The following is a 24,912-nucleotide window of genomic DNA, read 5'->3' as shown; positions in this document are numbered from 1 at the left end:
TGGCTGAGATGGGAAAAACTGTAAAATCAAATCTCGACTGTACTTTGCACGAAGGCATGTGGAAGTCTCTGAGACCAAGTGGAAGAAAATTCTATGGTTTGATGAGATCAAAATTGACCTGTTTGGCCTCAACAACAAGCATTATGTTTGGCGCAAGTGTGAGAGTGAACATCAACCTAGGAGCATTACCCCTAGTGGTGGTGGTGGTATCATGGTATGGGGCTGCTTCACTGCTTCAGGGCCTGAAAAACTTGTGAAGATAGAAGTTAAAATGGATGAAGCAATGTTCAGAGAAATCTTGGAGATAAACTTGATGCAGTCTGCAACAGACATGGGACTTGGGAGAAGATTCGTCTCCAGTAGAATAATGACACAAAACATACAGCCACGTTGGAGTGGTTTAAAAAGAAAAAAATGTTCTAGAGAAGTCTATTCAAAGCCTAGACCTCAATCCAATCCTGTCACAGGAGTTGAAAAAATTGCTGTTTACCAACTTTTCCCATCCAACCTGAGAGAGTTTCAGACATTCTGCAAGCAAGAATGGGAAAATATTGCAGTGTTCAAATGTGCAAAGCTAGAAGAAACTTCTCCAAGAAGACTCATGACTAATTTTTCCCAACTGTGCCTGTAACAAATATGGACTCTAAAGGGTGAATATGTATGCAATCAGTTATTTGCCTTTTTATATTTATTAAAGGAGGATCTGTAGAATTGTTTTCACAATTATAGAAAGCTTTCTGTCAATCAAAGGCAAAAAGTCCCAGTTCAATGATTCCATTTTGGAACACAATAATACAGTATATAACGTCCAAGGGGGTGACTTATTTTAATAGCCACTGTAGTTACTTACAAAGCACAAGTAAGTTCTCATTTAAAATACTGTAAATTATTTTGGCCACCAAGATACAGAAATTTTGGAATCAGCACAAACAACCAAATAAATCCATGGGCGTCTAGGATTATTTGAAACCTTTTTGCTTAATAATAATAAGCAAGAAGGTTGGAACACCTTATGCTTAAAGGACACTTCCATTTTCACTAGCCTAATTATTTTTAAAACTTAGTTTACTACAAAGTAAATAAAAATATTCAGTACAGCATCACTTTCTCAAGTGTCTGTAAAAATGGGAATATGCTCATGAGCTACATTTCACATTTTTACAGCTCTCCCTATTGACAATACTAAACTGACATCCCACGTGTACTAGAAAACCAAAAACTTAAAATCAGGAACTAAAAACAATAATTGTTTTTAAAACACATGAGCTTATTTTTCACCATTTTATTTCTAATGAACTGACAAGAGAATACTGGATACTTTTTTTGTAAAAAAAAAATTTTCATGAAAACTTCATTCACCTGTGGCGTGAGAAACTTTTGTATTCGTCTGGATATAAAAGGATTCTCCAATATGGAGTTTACGGAAGGTCTATCCTTAGGATTTCTCTTGAAGAGATGTGACATCAGATTGCGTAAATCATAAGAGTAATGGACAGAGACAGGAGGGTAGGACCCACGGATTATCTTAAGCACCAGATTCTTCATGTTTCCAGCTTCGAACTAAAAAATAAGAAGATTAATAAAGTATACTATTGTTTTTTTGTTCAGCTTTTTCTTTATATCAATTTTTTACATTGTTAAACAGAATCATTAGGGTGGGGTTCTCTAATGTGGTATTATTACTTAATTTTACACATCTTGGAGATCGTTTACAACTGTTAAGAAAAACTAAGAAAAGTAGCGGAAAAGACTGTTACACTAACACTTCATTCATGTCATAGTTGAATATTTGATTTAAAGTCCATAGAAATCAGTTTCATTTAGCAAAAGTTATCAAAACCAAGAGTACTGCACTACCTTATCACTTCTTCAGTAATGGAAAGTCCTGCATTTTTTACTAATTTGCAAATGACTTTTCTACCTAACCATCTAGTTTCTTGTACATTTTTTTAAAGAAACACTAGATTTCTCTAATGTCATTATGCAATGACGTAGGAGGGGACTTGGATGTATATGCGAATTTGGCTATTTGAAACGGTTCTCTGCATTCCTCTCAAATGTTGAGATTCTACTGTATAACACATAATCCATCTAACTGACTAAATAAACCCTTGAATTACTTTCGCTTTCAAATGTATAAGAGCAGGAATAATTTCCTGTAATCAAAAAAGGTACTGCAAAGTGTAGAACAAGCTTAACAAGCACACAGTTATGTAGACAACATTGAAAAATACATGTGAATACTTACTGCATGCTTAAGGGTGCACATTTCATATAGCACACACCCCAAGGCCCAGATATCACTAAAATGGAAAATACAGAATTAGGGGTGCTTTACAAAAGATCACTGAATAAGATGGAAAGAAATACATCTGTATTCCATTAAATGTTAATGACTTTGGCATCTTGTTATGCCAAAGGGCTTTTCAAAAACTTTAGTTAGAATAATTTAACATTTCAAGAACATTTAACATTTCAAGATAAATTAATCTCACCATTTAACAACAGCAATAATAGCAAAAAGAAAAAGTAAGATGCAAGACAGATCGTATTACCATTTTTATGATACTTCCAGATCCTAGCTACTCTAAAATCATATTTAAAATATAGAACATAATACAATCTCAGGCTTGGAAACTATTATAAACACCATACTTTTTACAGAATATCAAACAGGCAGTAATTTCAAGCCTTGGGGAGCTCAAGGTAGGATACATCAATTTTGTCAAATCACACACAAAAGACTCAGAATGAATGGGAGTAAAATTAATTTTAAAAAGAGTCATCTTCTGCCCCACAACGAAGCATACTAGTTCAATCATACTGGTGAGGGCATCACAATGGCGTGACTCAACATTACCTGATCCTCAATTTTTAAAGATGTATTCTTATTGTTCAGCAGCAGGCAAAAATAGGATTGCCTTAATTTTTTTTCCCCGTGGACCAACAACACAGGCCCCATGTCAGCAGAAAAGTAAAATACATACCATTTGTAAAGTACTAGGACAAATGACTTGACTGGCCACATTTTGTCATTTGAAAATTCCATAATATCTCCAATTGAGATCTTGAGTGATATTTTAATTGGCAATATCTATCAACAATAATCAGAACCATAGCCCATATATTTCTTTGTAAATTAAACTACAGAAAATGCTACCTTTTGTTATTGTAAGGCTTGTTTTCACAAATTTCAGGTGACAAGTAGTATGGAGTTCCTATGCATGTTCTAGCCAATTCAACAGTGCTGAAAGAAACAAAAAGTAGATTACAAATTTAGTAAGGTAGTTATATCAAACACAGGAAAAAATTATATTCACTTTGAAACAAATACTGAATCATTACCAAATGCTAAACACAAGGAACTCAGGGGATTATTAAAAACTGCTGAAGGCAGTAGACATCTCTAATTAAGTTGTTTTTTTAAGTGTTTTTTCTCTTCCTCAGCAGACCTTATTTATATAGTACCAACTGCCCAATTTAAAAACATGAGCTAACATTGTTAGCATTGAGTATTGCAGGATAACTGCCTGACATAATACACAAGTTTCTTCACAGAAAAAAATAATTTATACAAAATTTAAAACATTATTGATTTAAAACAATACCTATTGAGGACCCTTGCAATTCCAAAATCACCCAGCTGAATTGTCCCATCTTTGGTCAAAAAGATATTCTAAAGAAGATACAAAATAAAATAAATAAAACTCCACTGACATTAGAGACACGAAAAAGAGATGATACAACGTGTAGCAAGTACAGTGCATTGCAGAAGTGTTCAGATCCTTCTAACAATCAGAACCGCATGCTGACTGAGTTTCCACAGAAAAACAAGAATATGCAGGTTATGTAGGAAAACATTCTTACAAATGCTTTTGAGATAGGATGGATAAATAGAACTCAAGTGACCTCAGAACAAGGCAACAACTGATTACAGAAACTGAACCCCCTCTCTTTGAGAGAGTCTTTACACAGTCTTTTCAGTATACAGTAAAATGAAAGACACAATACTACACCAAATTAAGCACAAACTTCTGAGAGCCAATGACTTTGTTTTCATGGCTCATACAATGCTGTAAACCAAAGCTTTGGTGTCAGAGTACAAGTTGGAAGTCCAAATAGAGTGACAACAGTATAAAAAGTATTCACCCCCTTGAACTTGTTCACATCTAACTTTTACAATATAGAATCACAAGATATTTATATGGGATTTTTTGCTATTGGTCTACACAAAACACTCTATAATGTCAAAGTGAAAACAAAATTCTACATATTCTCCTAAATTATAGAATTTACAGATAATAAGTGATTGCATAGAGTAGATCATAGTAAAATGGGTGAATACATAAACAGGTTCTGTTAAAACCAAATGTCTTTAGAAGTCACTTAATTTGTTGAATGGAGTCCACCTGTGTGCAATCAATGTTTCAGATAAGTTAAGTAAAAACATAACTATCTCTGGGAGGTCTCACAGTTGATTAGTACAGCTCCCAACAGAAACTACATCATGAAGACAAAGGAACTTCTAAAGTAATCTAAGATGGGGCTACTGAAAAATCTGGGGAAGGATATAAGAAAAATTCCAAGGCATTACAAATCCCCAAAGCACAGTAAGGTCAATTATAAAGAAAGGTAGAAAATATGACATAACTGTGGAGAACAGGTTGCCCTCGAAAACAATTTCCAGACAAGAAGAGCACTTGTCAGGGAGGCCACCAAAAGGTCTATGACAACTCGAAAGAAATTAGTCTTCCATGGCTGATATGGGAGAAACTATGCATATGACAATTGCCCGGGTGCTTCACAAATTTGGGCTTCATTGGAGAGTGACAAAAAACTTACATCAAATCTGGACTACAGTTTTCCAGAAGGCATGTGGGAACCTCTGAGAAAAAAATGGAAGAGAATACTATGGTCTGATCAGACCAAAATAGACATTTTTGGACTTGAGAACCTAAATTAAGGTGTGCCATAGCAAGTGGCTTGAATGTTTGTGAATTCATAACTTTTCAATTTTTTCTTTCTTACTGATGATCTATTTACTTTCTGTATTTTTTCTTTGAATATGAGCATGTAACAACTTTACTGCTACTTTAATCTGTCATGACTGCAAGTTTTAAAGCAACAAAATATGAAAACTGGGCAAGTCTGAATGCTTCTACAAGGCACTGTAATTGAAATTTCTATACTGCGGTCCACCAAATAGAAAATTATAACAATCTTTGGAAGGCTTCACTATACTTTGAATAATGTTTTCAATATGTTTAAGTAACTTTTAGTGGAAAACAAAACACCCCTCAATGTTTTACATTTTGCTTACCTGTGATTTTATGTCCCTGTGAAGAATTTTTCTGTCATGCACATGTTTCAGGGCAAGGCAGATTTGTACAAACCAATCCATGATCTATGACACAACAAATTCAAGTGACTTTTCCATGAAGTCAACTGGTACCAGAAAAGGAATTAATAAAAAGCCTTTATATTATGGTTCTGACATTATTCTCAATTTTTTTCTATTCAGTACACTCAAAATAGAAGGAGCATTTTAAAGAGCTTAACATTTGTACACCAATACAATTTTTTGTAAGACATTAACCTTTATACTGAAATACTTTACCTGATCTTCAGAGAACAAAACACCTTTCTGAGCATTAATCCTCTTAAATAGATCCCCACCTTCACAATAGTCCATCACTATATACAAGCAGCCAGTTTCTGTACACAAAAAACACAAAGTATAATAAGCAATCTCATTATACTCAATTAATTTAACTGTGTATTCCTGACTTCAGTAACACATTTTCTTACTTTCTGAAACTTGTACATAAAAAATGATACACCTAAATACAACTTTTGAAGTATTTCATCACTTATTTATTGTTTCCCTTCTTCATACTATACAAACAAATGAAGATTTCTATGTTTTAAGGTTAAAATGTGTATATGTCAAAACATTAATGTTGAAATAAAGGCATTTGATTAAAAAAATCAGAGATTGGACAACTGTGAAAATGCACAGGGTTCTTCTTTTATGAACCAACCAGTGAACATGATATCTGCTTTTGAAAGTACATCCTCCACATAGTTGCTAAGGAGACTTAATCAAAGTTCCTCTTTGGATCTATTCTTTATTTGGCCTTTTTTGTACAAATCACACTATACATAACCAACATTGTGAGCAGTACATGACTTATTCTTCCCACTGTGTTTAGGAACTTTAATGCCTTTTATCAAATCATTTCTGATTAGCTCAACTGTAATAAGATTAAATGTAGATCTGCACACTGGTGGATGAAACATACAGTTGTTAGAAAAGGTTTGTGAAACCTTAGAAATTATATGGATTTCTGCATGAATGGCTCCTAAAATGCAATCTGATCTTCATTTAAGTCATAATAATAAATACAGTCTTATTTAATAAACAACACACGCAATATTTAACATTGCCATTTCATTATTAAACAAATGTTTAAACAATCAAGGTCATTGATGGAAAAAGGATGTGAACCCTTATATTTAGTAACTAATGGAAACTCCTTTGGCAGGTTTGGCAGTAACCTCAGCCAAAAGCTTTCTGTATCTGAACATGTAATAGGTTTATTCCATGCTGAAAAAAAGAAGAGAGAAACGTTTTGGCCGTGGAGCCTTCTTCAGGTCTTCTTCAGCCTTCACACCTGAAGAAGGCTCCACGGCCGAAACGTTTCTCTCTTCTTTTTTCAGCATGGAATAAACCTATTACTTGTTCCTTTGCAGCCTATGCATGCTGACGCAGCTACCCACCTGAACTACTACAGCTTTCTGTATCTGCTGATCAGACCTGCACAGCGGTTAGGAGTTTTTTTTTACCCATTCCTCTATACAAAACTGTTTCAATCGTGTATATTTTTGGGATGTCTTGCTTGCATGGCCTGCTTCAGATCACGCCACAACATTTCTCACGAACACAGACATTCATCTGCATCACTGTCACTCTAGGGTTCCATGTCACCTGTTTGAGGATTGTATGGCGTGCCCTTGCACTGATCTTTGTAGGACGCCCACTCCTAGGCAGAGTAGCAACAGTGCTGAATTTCTTCCATTTGTAAACTATCTGCCTGACTGTAAACTGACGGAGGCCCAAGTCTTAAGAAATCTTTCTATAAAACTTTCCGGTCTTAAGAGCTTCAACAACTCTTCTTCTGAGGTCCTCTGAAAACTCTTTTGATCGGGCCATATTGCACCACTTACCCTCTTTTCAAGATGTCATTATCCTAGAGGTTCACATTCTTTTTCCCCATCAATGACCTTTAGTGTTTAAACCATTTGTTCCATAAAGATATGACAATGTAAAATGTGTGTTGTTTGATAAATAAGACTGTCTTTATTTTTTTATTATGACTTAGATGAAGATCTGATCACATTTTAGGAGCCATTCATGCAGAAATCCAGATCATTCCAAAGTGTTCACAAACTTTTTCTCACAACAGTACATGTCTCCATGGCCTCTTTTTGAGGTATCAACATGGGAAAAAATATTCATCAAGCACTTTGAAATGATGTTACCTTCAAATGACTCCCTGTATTGGACAATATTGGGATGTTTCATATTTGCAAGAACAGCCACCTCTCTCCTCGATTCCTGCCTCTCCTTGTTAGACATCTTCAGAGCAAAAAAAAATGACATGAGGAAAGATAAAATGTACTGATGGCAATTTGTTTATGGACACAGCAAAAGTCAGTAAGGAACATCTAAATATAGGTATTCCAAGGCATCCAATGTATAACAAGTTAAGGATATTAATAAGCCCTAGAGAATTCAACCAAGGATTGAAACACAATCTCTACCCAAATGACAACCATAACTGTATTTAGTCACCCCAAAGTTATGGGGCACAACAGAGCACATCTGAAATTTTTAACTAGTGAAAACGAACTAGTTCTAGTGAATAATATTAAATGATTTATTGTATTTCAGCTCTGCACCATGTTTTCTGATGGCATTATGAATGTAACATGCAATCTGTTCTGTGACATTTGTTTACAGTATACTTGACCACCTTGCTCAGAGCTTTAATAAAAATTTACAAGTTGTGAGAATTGTTCCCCAAGCACATCTGGAGTATGGACTACAGCAGGGCTACTCAATTTGCGGTCTTTCCAATCTATTCCATTACAGATATCATCTGTAATCTTTGATATGATCAGCTCATTACAATATCTGCTAATTATCCTGTTAATTTTCAATTAAATTAAGGAGCTGCTTGTAGCAATATTACAGAATGAAGCAAATGATGTTATTTGGGCAGCCTGGGTTTAGTGTGTAAGAAATAGATTCCTTTTCTTAGGGACACTTACAATAGTACACAAAGTAGCTCGAATACGGAATAATAATTTTAATATTAAGCTTATATTCCAGTCTTTCAAACAACTGATGCGACCAACAGCTAAATTGACTAAAAAAAGAACAGTTATGGCCTACCTTTGAAATGTTGATCTCCTTGATAACATACTGCTTTCCATCTTCCTTGGACTTCACAAGAATAGCTTTCCCAAATGATCCTTCCCCAATTTTGCTCACCTTAGTGTATTTATCCATAGTGCATTAAAGGATGGCTCCACATGCTTGTGCTACATCAACAAAGCAGACATAATCTTTCATCAGACAGACCTGCACTGCCACTGGTGCATTAATTTAAATGAAAAAAAGTGTCTAAATAAAAAAATAGAGTTAATATGTAATGCCATTATGCCACTATATAGACCAATACTAACTGGAACTAAAACTACTAAAAGCTACGCACATTGCACCGTGAGATTTCAATAATCCTGCCTTTAAATCAGGGCTTGAAAATTAATTTTGAAAATGAGGGGGAATTCCCCCTTTATATGAAGCTCACAGGGGGGGATTTCAGCATCTTGGTGGGGAATAATAGTCGACTAATGAAACAAGTATATCGAAATAATTAATACGCAACAATTCATAAGTTAATTGTAAAGACAGTCGTACCTTGTTGCCAATCTCCTCTCCATTTAAGGTACAAGAACATAACTTAGGATAAGGATGATAGTTTTTTTCTCTTCCTCATCAAGTAACCCACGTATCTGCTTTTCACGTTGTCAGAGGCAGGCTTTTGTGTATGACAATCAATTTGTCTCTTTTAAAGTTGTTACCTTCCAGGAAGCTAAAAAACTCTTGCTCTGAAGGACCAGGATGGAATAGTTCCTCTCCCAATTCCTCTTAAGTATACTGAACCATCGGTTGGACTGTGGAGAAGTCTGTCTTCCTTTTGAAAATGCTTTGAGAGAAGGACTACATGTCCAAGTATTTTCATCAAGTGACAGAGGGCTACAAAATTGAACTGTCTGACAGTAATTAGAAGACTGTTGGCTTTATCCTAAGTGCTGGAGGCAGCCAAATGTTCTATCACATATCTCAGGGCTTTTAGTGATCTGCATACAGTCGACACTACACTTTGAATTGACAACCACCTCACTGTATATGATACATTTCAGTGTAGGCTCCTCCGACTGTTTCTGCAACTCTTAAAGCTTGTTGCTCCTTACAGCGGAGTTGCTAAAAAAAATTTCCTCAAGTCTTGCTGGAACCTTTTTACTTGTTCCACACATCTGGCTGCATCACTAGAACCACTCACTAGCAAACTGGTGAGCTGTGCAGTACAATCCAGTTCAAACTGAATTTAATTCTTCCGAGTTTTAGAACTCCTTGGGGGCTTTTTCTCATAATAGCAGCTCCACCTGCGCATTCTGTACCAAGTTTGCAGACTCATCTAATATTAAAGAAAACACAGGACTTGTCAATACAGCAGCATCTAACTCTAAGAGTGTTCTTACAATAGCCTGATGCAATTCTGACAAACCTTGACAAATACATAAATCTTAAGATGCTTCAAAAAAGGATATTCCTATCTTTCATGAATCTCATGAGTTCAACAAATTGAATTAGCTAACTTTATGCTACAAAATGTCACTTTAAGTAACCCTTTAACCTATTCCTCGCCACGCGATTGTGCAGCTCCGATTGCATTAACCACAGCATTGTTATTTGATTCTGTCTCGCACTTTCTTTTGAGTGTTGCATTATGAGCAACTGCATTCGAGTGTAATTAATGTACATGATTTTTTTTTTAACACCAACATATAAACCTCACACTACTGAATGTGCTGCAAACTCAACAGCTCGTTTCTCTGTTTTTCATTTCGTGCCATGGGTATATTTTCAGCCAACTTGCCTGAAACTTATCTTTGAGCGCTTTCTCTTTGCGTTTTCTTTTGTCAATCTCCTCATCACCATCACTGCATTTTTTTTCAGGTTCAGGGGCATTTTTTATTGAGAGCTTGCCTTCTGTCAAAGCAGACTTTTTATTGAATTTACTTAGCTAGATTTTGAAGCTTTCACACTGAATGATTCCAAATTAAAATCAATCCGTTTTCTATCCCTATTTGTCCGTCTATAACAAATGCGAGATGTACACAAATAGTGTAACGTTATGAAATCATACTGTAGTGCCATGCAACATACTGGAAAAACTCAATCTGACAGAGAATACATGTGGATTGATTTAGGCTAATCTTACCTGGGAGATAGCTTGTCAATAAATGCGTGCAGGAAATTTGTGGGAATAACTAAAATTGTGCGGCATGCCTGCAATCCTGCGCCAAATATCAAGCCCTGCTTTAAATGAATTCACTTTAATGTTAATTCTCGAATTTCCAAATATTTTTAGAAAAGATAAATGTATTCCACAATAAAATTGATGCATTTTTAGAGTAAATGAAAACACCACTCCAGAATGTTCTTATAGATTTGTTTTTAATTTTACTTTTGTTTTCAGAACTAGACTCTTGACAAATATGACTGTGGAACTTGTAATACTATTATGATTACATTTTAACATTACATTTTTATGTGAGGCTTTATCCAGTTCATAACCAATTCTGCTGTTTTTGTTCCTATTTCTTCAGAGATGTTAATGCATCTTGAGATTATTGTACATCAGTTTAGCAAAACACAAAGAGAAAGAAAGCACTTAATGAAAATAAACAGTATACAGGTAAATAAAAGAAGTACAATACATTGCAATTAAAGGTAAAATGGGACCCTAAAAGTCAATGAAAGAGATCGAAAAGAATATTCCAATGGAGGCAAAAAACAAAATTAACAGTAGCAAAAGTAAAATGTAAGTGTCTCAGATATGAAAATGGGAGGCTTCTAGATGTAAAAGGGAAATAGTTAATGTATTAAATTAAAATTTCACTAAGGTGTTTACCAACGAAGAAGTCAATACACCACAAGCCAATAAAAAGTTCTAGATTAAATAATATTAGCATAGAAGAAGCAGAGTTGTGACAGGCAAGAGAAGCATTTAAGATAAATTACCAAGCGATGCAGGTATTATACCAATCAGGGTTTAACACATGATATTTCAAGTAGGTCTTATTATCTTAAACCAAATTCTAATTGGTACTACTACCCAGAGTGCTGCATGAAAGTCTGTGAACCACTAATGTAATTCAATAATGTAACATATTTACTCTGAAACCCTTGTTTAATCAAAAGTAGTTTTTACTTTTTCTAAAAGAAAGGGTTCACATCCACAAATTCTATTGTTTAGAGCAGTAGTTCTCAAAGTGTGGTCCGGGAGCATGCACCAGGTGGTACGTAGGCTGACCTAATCATCTTTCTTAAAGCAAGTCTAAGCTGTTTAAGTCAGAGGAAAGAATATTGTAGTGTCCGCTACAAAGGGGCTCCCCCTAGGAGCACTGTTAAGAACTGCAAGCTGTAAACAGTGGGAGGAGGGAGCGGTTGGTTCTAGGTATCAGGGTTTCACCAGACGCTAAGGGGACTGTGTATGTCAGTAATGGGGCGAGTACCAGTCTAGACATAGGCTTTGCTGGCTTGAGGGTCTGCCGAAAGGGCCAAGTTTCCATTCATTTTCCTTGGCTGTACCCTTCTGTTCCCTTTGTGTTTTAATGACCACCTCGCCTCTTCATTCTCCCGATCAGCACCTAGTGCTACAGTGCTTTAGTTTTATCCATCACGAATGAAATGTCACACAACGAAAACGAGACAGTCAGTCGGTTTTGGCAGTGACGTCATTACGGCAGTGCAGCAGTCTATTGTCGTTAGTGATGCACAGGTCGGCTTTTTTTTTTACCTGCACCCGCCCAACCCGATTTAAAATGATAAAAGTACTGACACGAAGCCAGTCTGAATCAACTCCATTAGAAACAGCATATCCAGATACCTAGTTTTAAACTGACTAAAGTAGCTTAGTCTGTTATTTTTGTAAAGTGTTTCACAATTGATGCAGATAATGTAACCTGTGCTTTTTTTTTCAATTGTGCTGACTAAGTTGCCAAACTTCTCTCACCAGGCTCTTCTGTCCTTCTCTCTTTTTTATTTTTATCTCACTGTCCTGGAGTTGTGTCCTGATCTGCTCTAACGAGGTTGCCATTATGTTTTGCTCTTTGTAATACACTGTTGTCTGTTTGCTTATGTTTTCTCCAGCTTTGCCTTGTAATACAATCAACTAGGGCTTAAATATGGTAAAAGTAACTTATATAGTGCGAGTAAGAAGTGAAAATGCGAGTGAGGTAATTTGTGAACCATACCAGCAGTGCTGTAATTCTAATTCCAACAGATTGATAGATGTAATGTGCAAGGAAGCAGAAGGTGTGCTTGATATGATGTCTGTGCCTGCTTCTGGACATGAGACTAAAGTTGTCCAGCTTGGATCCAGATATCACTTCTCTGATGGCTCAACAAAAGCAGCTCCATTTTCAAGAACTTTTTAAGTTATAAAAATATTTGCAAAATATGCAGCTTTGTTTGTAAATAAATTAGTACTTTTCATAAAATATAATTCAATATTAGTTATTTTTAGTACATTAAGAGGTGATGATTTTTACAGAGTAAGAAGTGGACACAGGCATAGGTGGTCCACCACATCTGTGACATGGTGTAAGTGGTCCGTGGACCATAGAACTTTGAGAACCACTGGTTTAGAGAAAATGATGTATAAGAAAAAGAATTAGGTAAATATGAACTAGAGCATGTGCAAGGGACATATAAGGTTCAGTAGCTCAGTCAACAAAATAAGTATTAACAGGTGCTAAAATAATTGGTTACTAAGTTAACCAATCAAAGTGCCAATCACCAGTACAATGTCATGGAGGCCCTCTACTATATAGAGGTAAGAAACATAGTAAAGTTGGTCTTGTCCATACAGGTTAGTGCAATGCACCTTGCCACAATCTAAAGAGACCTCAGAAAGTGTGTTGTCTGCTCATCAGTCTGGGAAGGGATTATAAAACCATATAACCACATATCCACATAATTCCATGTTTTGGAATTCATCATCTTACTTTAAGACAATCTAAAATAAACTGAGAAACTTTAAGACCATAGTTACTATTTAAATTTGGACGTCCTTCAAAATTACCCTACAACAAGCTGAATAGCAATGGCAATCAGGAGGGTAGCCAGGAGAAAACTTTTGCAGAAAATCACTGTTCGCAAAAGTTTTTGTAGATTTGTGGAAGAATGTTCTCTGGAAGGATGAGTCTAAAATTGATATTTTTGGCCATAACAAAAAATGACACATTTGGTAAAAACCTACCATCAAAATAATCTTAACCCCACTGTCACACGTTGATGGGAGTGTCATTGTTTGAGGCTGCTTTTCTGTCCATTGACCTGGATGACTCATCATCTTTGAGGGGACTATGAATTCAGAGTCATACCCAAACATTCTGGAGAGGAACATCACAACCTGAGTCCATGAGTTAAAGCTGAGCTTAAAATGGTTCCTCTAGCATGACACCAACCTAAAACATACCAACAAATCTACCAAAGGATTGATTAAAAGGAAGAAAGTTTGTGTTTTGGAATGACCGAGTCAAATCTCAACCCAATAGAAAGACTTGTAACAAGACCTGAAGAAGGCTGTTCATGCAAGACAGCTAACAATTTTGGAGCAGTTGAAACATTCTTGTAAGGAAAATGGGCAAAAATTGCTTAAAGCAGATGTGAGAGCCTAATTAATAACTACAGTGCCTTGAGAAAACCCCTTGACTTTTTCCAAACTTTGTGTTGTAGACTTCAAAATGGATTGAACTGATTCTTTTTTGCCATTAATCAAAACACAATACCCCATAATGATAAAGTGTAAACACGTTTTCAGGTATTTTTGCAACTTTATTAAAAATAAAGTACACCCCAAAAGTTTGAGGCAGAAAAGCAGCCCCAAACCATAATGCTTCCACACCATACTTTACAGTTAGTATGAGGTTCTTTTAGTCAAAGGCAGTTTTTGGTTTTCGCAAAACATGACGTCTGGCATTGTGGCCAAACAGCTCTACCTTCGTCTCATCCCTCCAAAGCACATTGTTCCAATAGTCCTGTTCTTCACCTAGGTGTTGTCTGGAAAACTTTAGTTGTGCATCTATATTATTTTTTGAGAGCAGAGGCTTCTCCCTTCCTGACCTTGCATATAGGGCAAAGTTGCGCAGTCTCTTTGGGATGGTTGTCTCATGCACTTTGACATTGACTGAAGCAAGACTCGCCTGTAAATCCCTTGATGTTATCCTGGGGTTCTTGGTGACTTCCTGTGGCATCCTTCTGTCAGCTCTTGGGCTGAATTTGGTGGGATGACCTGGCCCGGATAGATTGCCAGTGGTTTGAAAATTTCTCCATTTGTAGATGATCTTTTGGACAGTGGAGGGATTGACAATAAATTGCTTGGAAATGGCTTTAAAACCCTTCCCAGACTCACAGGCATCAACACTCTTTCTTCTGAGGGCCTCAGAGAGCTCTTGTGATATGGCATGATGTAGCCACACACCTCAATTGCCAAGACCAAACCAGACCACAGATTTCTGATGTTTATAGAAGGCAGTGTCCTCCAAGTTACTCTCGAATGATGTTCTAACCATTTTTCCTGTTTTGGTGCACCTGATTCTAATTTTAGGCGTTTGATGCAGTGATAAAGGTAGGGGTGTACTAACTGTTTTTAAATAGTACAAATCAGTGCAAAATGTAATCTTTCAATTTTTTTAAAATTAGATCAGCTTTATCTATAATTATTGTTGAAATGACAATCAAATATCCTTTTGTCCAAAAATGTAGAAAAGACAAACCTTTTCATGGGGTGTACTTACTTTTTTACACCACTAAGTAAATGGGAGATTTCAGTTTTTTATTTTTAATAAACTTTTCACTTCATCGTTAGGGGATCTTGTGTGTCGACTGATGGCAAAAAATCAATTCAATCCATCTTAAAATACGTCTACAACACAAAGTTTGGAAAAAGTGTAGGGGTCTGAATACTTTCTGAAGGCACTGTATATGAAATGCTTGGTTGCTGTCATAGCTACTAAATTATGTGCAATGGCTTATTGAATTAAAAGCCTCACTTACTTTGGCACACAGGAATCACTGAATTTCTATTAAATAAACATTATTTATCTTATATTATAAACATTATTATTTAATAAATAATGAAACATTATAGATTTTTGTATGGTTGCCCAATATTCAGCTTATATTCATTAAATATTGGAGTTCAGAAAAAGTTTTTTATTATCTAAAACATGAAAGATGTATTTTCACCCAGCACTGTATAATCTTGCCAGTGATCTATCCCCCAGAACCTTCTGTATTGTAAATTCATCTGTGACAAAAGACACCATTTCCTTCCATTTTGCACTATAATATTACAATATAAGGTTGGTAATATTCTTTGGTTAATTGTGGTTAATTTTAATTGTAACCCTTGGCTTTTCTCTAGAAATGAAGTTGTTAGAAATGAATCTTGAAATCAATTTTTCCCATCCATGAACCTGTTCTGTGGAGATGTCTACTGAAAGAATGAAAAGGGTATAATAGTTCTATATCGGTGGTTCTCAAAGTGTGGTACGCGTACCAGGAGTGGTGTGCAGAGCTCCGCCAGCTGGTACGCCATATGACCCTGGAACTTTGTTGTGTGCACTGAAAAATCCGGACGGGTTTTCATATTTTCTATTTTAAGACGTGTCGAATATGCAGCCTATGTACTATGATACAGCACGCGCTAATACTTGAGTGGCCACAGAGCTACAATGTAGTTCTATACCACTCTATAGGAATGCATGCTATGAACGTAAGTGACCAATTGTATTGAAAAAAACGTATCTCCAGCAAATAGAGAGGTAGGAGAATGTGCATGATTTTGAAACAATGCCAATGTTGTAAACTATGTAGTTATATCATAGTTTAGAACCGTAAAAAACAACTTCTGTCAAACCAAGGGGGAAACAAGCACATATATAATGCATATAAAGCAGTTATATCATAGCACAAAACTTAATTAAACCTTGAATGCATAGAAATGCATGCTAGGAATGCTGGCAATCTTTTGAGCACAGGAAAGCGTGATAGATAACAGAAAAATATTTAAGAACTGTTCTAGGTTAATTTGAGAAAAATACACCAAGCATCTCTGTGTTTCGCTCCTATTCCCATGAAATAAAAACTTATTTTAACTTTTGAGACAGACTCCTGAAATGGAAACGGTGGAAAATGCAAGCTTGCGGATTGCTAAAGCAGGTAAGCCCCACACTATTTTTGAAGAACCTTATTTACCGTTGGCAAAAGAGCTGACACGTATTAAGTGTGGAGAAAAAACTGCTAAACAGCTCGACCTGCTGCCCCCCCTCTGAAAGACACAGTCAATCAGAATTACTGAAATGGTGGATGATATCAAAAGTATGCTGGTAGAGCGTGTTAAAATGAGCAGATGCTTTTCACTGCAATTAGATCAGTCTTTAGTCGATTTGGCCAATTTGCTTGTTTACGTTAGATACTGTACGAGTTTGAGGGTACGTCCCATGAGGACTTTCTGTTCTGTAAACCACTACCAACAGAAACTACAGGAGAGCACATATTTCAGCTTCTGAATGAATTTATCGAAGAGAATGGCATCGACTGGATAAAATGCGTCGGAGTTTGTACAGATGGTGCTAGGATGACAAGCCGACACAGCGGTGTAGTTACACAAATTAGAGAGGTTACTCCAGAAATGAATGGACGCATTGCAACATCCACTGCGAGAACTTTGCAATCAAGAAAATGCCTGACGATTTAAAATCTGTTAGACTCTGTTGCGAATTGTATCAAGGCTCGAAAAATGAATTCACATCTGCTTTACTCGACCAAACAGGCTCACCCCTCTCACTGAAATGGTGCTTTTTTATTATTTTTTAATAAAAAGCTGTGAGAAGCCACCTTTAAAGGCGCCATATCAAATAAAGTTTATTATTATAATATTTATTATATGTGTATGTGAGTGTGTGCACGCATGTGCGCTCATGTTGGTCATTGAGGATTTCTGGAGTTCCTATGAGAAGATGACTTGTAGGTGGTACTTGAATGCTTTGGTTTGATCAGGGGTGGTACTTGGTCCAAAACATTTGAGAACCACTGTTCTATATTATGTTACATAATAGTACAATCATCTTAATAACTTGCATTCTAAATCCCAATGAGAGAAGAAGCAGACTCCAGCTAGCTAGATCATCTTTTATTTTAAGAGAGAGAGCTGAATTTTGAAATAAACAGTTTTGATAAGTCTTCAGATAAATTAACTCCCAAATATTTAATGGATGTTTATAGCCAATTTAGCTTAAACCTTTCTTTTCATTGATCCAGTGGGTTATAATCACACAAAACTTCAATTTATTTATATATTCAGTTTATAGTCCAATATCAAATTTCTCCAGTAGATTCACTATCCTAGCAAAGAAATTCATTAGGATTATCCAAATACAGCCGGATATCCTCTGCATACAATGCTTGCAATCTTCTTGTCCTTTGAAAATCTTTGATTTTTGGGTCTTGCCTAATCCATTCTGCCAGAGGTTCTATGTATGAAGAAAACAGGAGGTTTAGCAGGGGACATCCTTGTCTTATACCTCTCTTTAAGCAAAATATGTCAAAAACATTTCTACTGATCTTAATTTGCCCTGTAGAATTTGAATAGATTTTAATTAAATGTCTTAATACATCAGCAAATCCAAACCTCTCTAATGTTTGATATAAAAATTCTGAACTGAATCAATCAAAGTCTTTCTCTGCATCTAGTCTAACCAAGATCGCCCATATTTTTTATCCTCTATTACTTGATAATACGGAGAGTATGTAATGTTATCTTGTCTATGTGTATTCTGAAATAATCCTGTTTGATCTAAATTTAATTGTTGGGATAAAAAATTGAAGCTTAAATCTTGTAGCCCACATTGAGTACAGAAACTGGTTGGTGAAACCCACATTTAAATCTTTTCCTTCTTTTGGTTTAACAAATATAACAGCTTTGTTCCTTCCCTTATCCAATTATAGGTGGGCAAGCCAACTGTTTTTGAATACCTTATGGAATTCACTGGAAAGCCATATGTCCCTAGTGGTTTATCAGCCTTACAATTTGAAATTAAGATTAATCATTTACTCAGTTAATTACTCTACTTAAATTTTGACCCCCATTTAAAGTAGGGAGGTTTAGTGAGTATAATAAAAAGGAAATGTCCTGTTTATTTTGGATTTCAGACTGTGCATACAGATTTTAGTAATATTCAACAAAGGTTGAATTTAGAACAGTGCAATGCAATTTGGTCACCACGTTAAAAAAAAACATATTGCTGCTCTAAAATCAACAAGATACATTTCTGGGATCACAGAACTGTCACACTGACAAGCTGACTGAACTTGAAGAATACAACAAGAATAACTGACTAAAGCAATCAAAATCCTTAAAGGGAATGCCACAATCTACACAAATAACTGATTCAGAACCAAAGAAGTGCATTTGAAACTTTCAGGATTCACAATTTCAGTAGAGGGTTGTGAGAGCGGGAACAAGCTACCCAATCAAGCTGTTAAGGGTTAAAAGCCGCAGATGCCGTTTATAGGGTTTCACCCACTAGCAATCAATTGAGCTAGATGGGAGGACTGCCCTACACTTGTTTTGTTTAATTTATATATTATTACCTAGAAACGTTTCTAACTGGAACTGTATCTTTTTAATTGTAATTCTATAAATAACTAATTTTCCAAATTTGCTTCACCAAATTTTGTTTGCCATTGATAATAATGTGTAGCAATATTTGTTTTTATGAAGTTCAGTTTCATCACACAGTATAAGTCTGACAATTCGATTTTCAAGAGAAACTTACACGTTTCTCACTAGCATAAACTGTAGCGAATCTCTAGAAACCTACAAAAGAAAATAAAGCCACCAATTAGTCTGTTAACAGACTACATTTATCGTAGACACCAAACATCTTGTACAAGTTTTGGTCAAATAAATTACAACTTTTTTAGCACTAGCTCTACCATAATTATATTTAAAATCCATATACCAGATGTAACAAATCGATATAAAATGACGAACTATTGAATGAACTTTTAATAATATTAGGAGTGGATGTACAAAATGCGTATTCTAATATTACGAGGTCAAGATGCTGCTCAAGCAGGGCCTGAAAAGTGTCAGACAGGTTAAGAAAATCAGTATCAGTATTTTTTATTTGACAAAAACCACGCGTATACGAATACAGGATAAACTTCAGATTAGTGATAACAAGAATATATTTAAAAAACATTTTACATACCATTGACTTGACCAGGTTACAATCCTCAGCGGCACCAAACCGCTTCAATTCACCCTCTCGCTCTCTAGCTAACTTGCTGGAAGTCCCGCCCTTGTAAGTATGCATTATAATTCGTTCACGGTGCTGTCAATCTTCTTCTAATGCTTTGTTTTCTCTGTTTGTTGTGGCTCAAGGCTTCTCCGTGGCAACCGTCTCCGCCCTGTGTAAAACAGAAAGGGGGTGGGGCGAGCCCCTTGCAGAAATTCACTTGCAGAGGAAAACAAATGCAAAATTATCAAAACAAGTTACTCTAAAATATGAGGTCTCAAATTGCACCAGTTAATTATTACAAGCTTGGAACCTACACTGCGTTATATACTCGATGACTAAAATATTCATTAAGCCGTCTCTTTAAATTTCAAGTTTATATGGACGGGAGATGCAAAAGTAACCTGATACTGGTGATACTGCTCACGCTATGGTTACAATAGACAGTTATATCTGTTTTAAAATAATAGTTTTTAATTTTAGATTTTAAGATTTTATTCACACACATTTTCTGCTTGGTCTTCTGTGAAACCACAAATACATCAGCAGCTGAAAGTACTTTTAATCTGTCTAAGTGAACAAATCTAGATTATTGACTTTTCAGTTTTACTAATCAAATGAACTTTACATCCCTTTTATGACAGGGAGACACTATTTCAGAATGATTCCCAGTCACCAATATTTGGTCTGTTAATAATACAGGTCTCCCATGCTTTGCATTGACCCCCCACGAACTGTCCAAATTGTTCTTCTATCCTTAGCAATAGTACTAATAGTAGCTGAAGAATTTTCGTTTTATATATCTTTAGAGAATATTTTATTTTCTTGTAAATAAAGCCAGGAAAGCTACTGAATACCAGGGTTTAGGTACAAAGGTTCTGAGCCACATTATATAGTAATCTAGGATATTCCATAGTTTGGTCAAGCATGATGATACAAACAATATGGAAATCATGAACAAACAAAGATGATGAATGGTGTATGTGTAACAGGTTAATTACAAACTGTGGCTTGTTACAGCACTGCTCAAGGGCTGATCAGCATAAACATATTTAATCCAAAACATCACAAAGTTGTGGCATTTGCACTTGAATCTCAGATGGAAATTGCTGTGACTGAAATAAATCTGACACCCTTATCTTCAAAACTTAAACAAAAATCAAACTCATTTGCCAAAAACGGGTCTCTGCTGCAGGATATTTAACACTCCTAGAGACTAGAGAGTTACATCCTCACAAGAGTCTCAGCAGTCATCATACACTACAAACCCTGTAGTTCCTGTAGAACTGGGCATTTGCTATAAATAATCCCTTCATGAAGGCTTTGTCATATTGAGAAGGCATCTGGGGTTCTGTGCTATTTTGTCATGTCATTGATCTCCTGGGGCTTCACATCCTCTGGATTTCTGTACTATTGAAAGATTCCTGTTGGATTATCTGTTATTAATACATTGTACAAAGGATGTGAAGGTTCTTATGCCAGTAAACAAGTCACGTTATTGCAGTCCCAAGGATAACGTTTAATTATTTTTGTTAATTTGAATGTGAGGGTTATTATTAATTGTTGGAAGTGAAGCACGTGTATATTCCAAATGTAAAACTTTTGAATGCTGCATATTATATCATTTAATTTAAAATGGGCAATGCAAATTAGTTACTCCATTTCATAGCTCTTTTTTGCTTTCAAGATAAATATATTTTTCTAATTTGCATGTAATCAAATAGTGCTACTGTACATTATATTTTGTGTATAAGATTTAAAAACCCAACAATTTTGTAACCACTTTATCCAATAAAGGGTCACAGGGGAGCCAGAGGCTATCCCATCAAGCAATGGGCACTAGGAAGGATACAACCTGGACAATATGCCAGTCTATGGTAGGGCACCCACAGACAGAGAAACAAACACACCAGGGCCAATTTTCCCAGAAACCAATTAATCTACAAGTCTCACTTTGGACTGTGGGAGGAAACCAGAACACCTGTAGGAAACCCACTTAAACATGTGGAAAACATAAAAACTCCACAACAGAGAACACCCCAGATGTAGAATTGAACCCAGATCCCCAGTGCTACAAGGCAGCAATACTAACCACTGCACCACTTTGCTAGTATTACTAAACATAAACATACAGTATTTGAATACCTTCTTAACAGAGCCTTAACTGCAGTGTACTGTATGATATTTTATAATTATAACAAATAATGGTAAGGTGGGTGTCATTTTGTGATTAATGTGTCAGCATGATTAGGATTAAAACCAAAGAAACTCCAGAAGATAATGTACTGTAACCTTGATTTCTTTTTGTACACAACGGAATAAAAACATATACACAGGTACAAGATATCAAAACACTTCTTTTGATGTGATAATTAGCCCACTTTCCCAAAACATCACCCAAAGCCCTTCTATCCTCACTAACTTTTACAGATGCACTACAGAAAGCACACTGACAGGTTGCATCACAGTGTGGTATGGCAACTGCAGTATTGCTGACCACAAAGCTCTACAGCGGGTGGTGAAAACTGCCCAGTCCATCACTGGGGCTGCCCTCCCATCTATACAGGACATTTATGACAGACAGTGCTTGAGGAAAGCTCTAAGCATCATCAAAGACCCCACACACCCCAACTACAGACTGTATGACCCTCTACCATCTGGAAAATGGTACCAGAGCATTCAGACCCAGACTACCAGACTCAGAGACAGTTTTTACCCCTACGCTTTAAAACTATTAAACTCCCAGCCTCTCTATGATCTGAACCTCACAGTGCCTTCTTTCTTACCAAAAACTCAAACACACATTGAAATCTACCTCCATGTTACATGTCAAAAAGCTCACTCCCCATAATTTTCTATCCTTTTATTTCATTCTATTGATGCATGTTTTTGCATATCTGATGTTGTTTTGCACATTACCTGTTACCTTTTGTTGTTTTGCACATTGCCTGTTGTTGTTTTTGCACACTGCCTGTTGTCTCTGTCTTTCTTGTATTATACAATTGTATTGTTATTTTTTTGTACTACGTATTGTCTGAGAGCTAGCTAAATAGCATTTTGTTATACCATATACCTGTATATGAGTACGATGACAATAAACTTGAACTTGAACTATGTAGGTTATTATATCAACACTTTCATCATACAATTGCAAAGCAATATTAGTAAGAAATTCTATGTTTTGTTGGTGGGCATAGTGGCACAGTTGTTAACATTGCTGCCTTACAATGCTGGAGCCCTGGTTTTAATTCGGACCTGGAGTAATATCTGCATGGTGTTTGTATGATCTCCATGTACAGTATGTTCATGGATACCTTCATTACTAATGATTTAACGTGGTCCCAGGATGTAACTGGAGCTACAAGACAGGCACAATAGTGCCTTTACTTTCTCAGACAAAAATTAGCTCTATCTTTAACTGTCCTTACTACATTACAGGTGCACTTGAAAGTGTGCTCACATGTGGCATTACAGTGTGGTTTGGCAGCAGCTCGTTGTCTGACCAAAAGGCGTTTTTAGAGGACAATCAGGTCAGCCCAGTCCATTATTGGAATACAGCTTCTCTCTATTGTGGACATTTTTACAATGCGCTGTCTCAGGAAGGCTGGAAGTATTACTAAGAACAACAATCATCTTGGTTTATCACTTTTCTCCCACCTTCCCTCTGGTAAGCGTTATAGGAGCATAAAGGCACGAACCTCCAGATTCAAAGACAGATGTTTTCCGCAAGCTGTCAGATTACTGAATTCTACCCTCACTACTGACTAAATCCATCTACATTATCACACCCACATTATTACTCACACTGATGTGTTTTTTTCTCTTCTCACACTGCTTGTCTGACTTGCTTTTTTAAAGTTGTATGTTATTTAGCTACTTGTTGCTGCTGCTGTTCTGTGTTTATGTTTTGGTGTTTGTATCAGATATTTCATTGCAGTTGTGTATATGACAAATAAACTGAACTGAGATGGATTGTATTTTAAGACATCTCAGAATATCAAGCATATCATTTTCTAAACTGTATTCTATAAAGTACTCTTGAGTAAATATTTTGAGTATTAGATGTTTATCAGAGGTTATGGGTCTAAGATTGAATAAAAGCATAAGGAACCTTGTCAGATGCATATAATTAAAATAAATTATTTGCATTTGTATTGCACTAATCATGTCAAAGGATCCAAGAATGCTTTACACATAAGAGAGGTCCTGCTTTATCCATCACCTGAACTTCAGCAAGTGTCACAAGTATTATGTGCCAGTAGGCCTTTTACACAGCAGATCAGGTGGATAAATAAGAAATTCCAACACCAATTGAGTGATGGAACTAAGGGGGGAAAGCTTTGTGAAAGCAAAGTGTGGAATTTATGCAGGACATAGCTTAACAGCACTACTCTTATGAACAGTGCCTTGGGATCTTTAATGATCAAGTATTTGGGATCTCTAAATACCACTTCAGTATAGTGTTCCTAGTTGCCAAACTGGAGCAGTGTTTTACAGTGAATTCTAGTCCAGAACAAAGAGTGCCACCCATATTTTCGCCAATATACAGTAGTTAGTGCAGCAAACAGATTTTGAAATCTGTCTTGGTGATTAACATGGTCAGTTTAGTTTAGCTTCTGAAATCTGACTAGATAAGGTGACATTAGGTAAGGCAATTGTTAATCCTGACACAACAATGTTAATGTATGTAGGACTTTGGAGCTAGGTTTGTTGAAAAAGCAAGTTGAATTTGGCTTTTTCTAAGTATTTCCTGGTAATTTACTTAAATTAAGAAACCGATTAACCAACTGATGGATTGAAAATAAACAAACCTAAACATAAATAATATTGATTTACTTACAAAATATAAGCAGACACTGTCTTCTGAGAAATTAACAGAAGGACATGAACTGCAGGCAGATCTGATTTCAGACATTCAGAAATTAGAGCTTGCAAATCAGATGACAGCCATCAGTAGGATAAAGAAAACACCCAAACCCTTAACATGAACAGAGAAAAGAATAGGAATGGAGATTTTTGATATGTCCTAATGTTTTTGCTGACAATTTAATTGTCTGATTATAAAAAACATGCTTGATGGACATTAATGTAGGACTTTTTGCACTTTGTGTCCACAGTTTGGTAGTTAATATACAGTATATAGCCACAAATTACATTCCATTTTAGCATTCCTTTTAGAGAGGTAATTTTTCAAAGTTTTTTTCAAAGAAGGCTAAAAAAGCTTTACAAAATGTGGATGAATTC

General features: G+C 35.9%; 1 protein-coding gene across 5 annotated transcripts in view; it reads right to left on the bottom strand.

Annotated features, from left to right (window-relative positions):
* Positions 1–19,723, bottom strand: part of nek1 (NIMA-related kinase 1) — an 88,257-nt gene extending 68,534 nt beyond the window's left edge. For all 5 annotated transcript variants that reach the window (XM_015344937.2, XM_015344941.2, XM_015344936.2 and 2 more), the window contains exons 1-9: positions 19,642–19,723; positions 8,459–8,607; positions 7,543–7,639; positions 5,618–5,715; positions 5,321–5,404; positions 3,609–3,676; positions 3,161–3,247; positions 2,249–2,303; positions 1,360–1,560 (exon numbers count right to left, since the gene is read on the bottom strand). In XM_015344937.2, coding sequence (XP_015200423.1) covers positions 1,360–1,560; positions 2,249–2,303; positions 3,161–3,247; positions 3,609–3,676; positions 5,321–5,404; positions 5,618–5,715; positions 7,543–7,639; positions 8,459–8,575 — 807 coding nt within the window. In that variant the 5' untranslated portion in view covers positions 8,576–8,607; positions 19,642–19,723. The remainder of the gene's footprint in view (positions 1–1,359; positions 1,561–2,248; positions 2,304–3,160; positions 3,248–3,608; positions 3,677–5,320; positions 5,405–5,617; positions 5,716–7,542; positions 7,640–8,458; positions 8,608–19,641) is intronic.
* Positions 19,724–24,912: the final 5,189 nt, after the last annotated feature.

Source organism: Lepisosteus oculatus, chromosome 1 (assembly GCF_040954835.1).
Source record: "Lepisosteus oculatus isolate fLepOcu1 chromosome 1, fLepOcu1.hap2, whole genome shotgun sequence".
NCBI lineage: Eukaryota > Metazoa > Chordata > Actinopteri > Semionotiformes > Lepisosteidae > Lepisosteus > Lepisosteus oculatus.
Note: the sequence above shows the minus strand (reverse complement) of the source record. Positions and strands in the feature narration are given on the sequence as shown.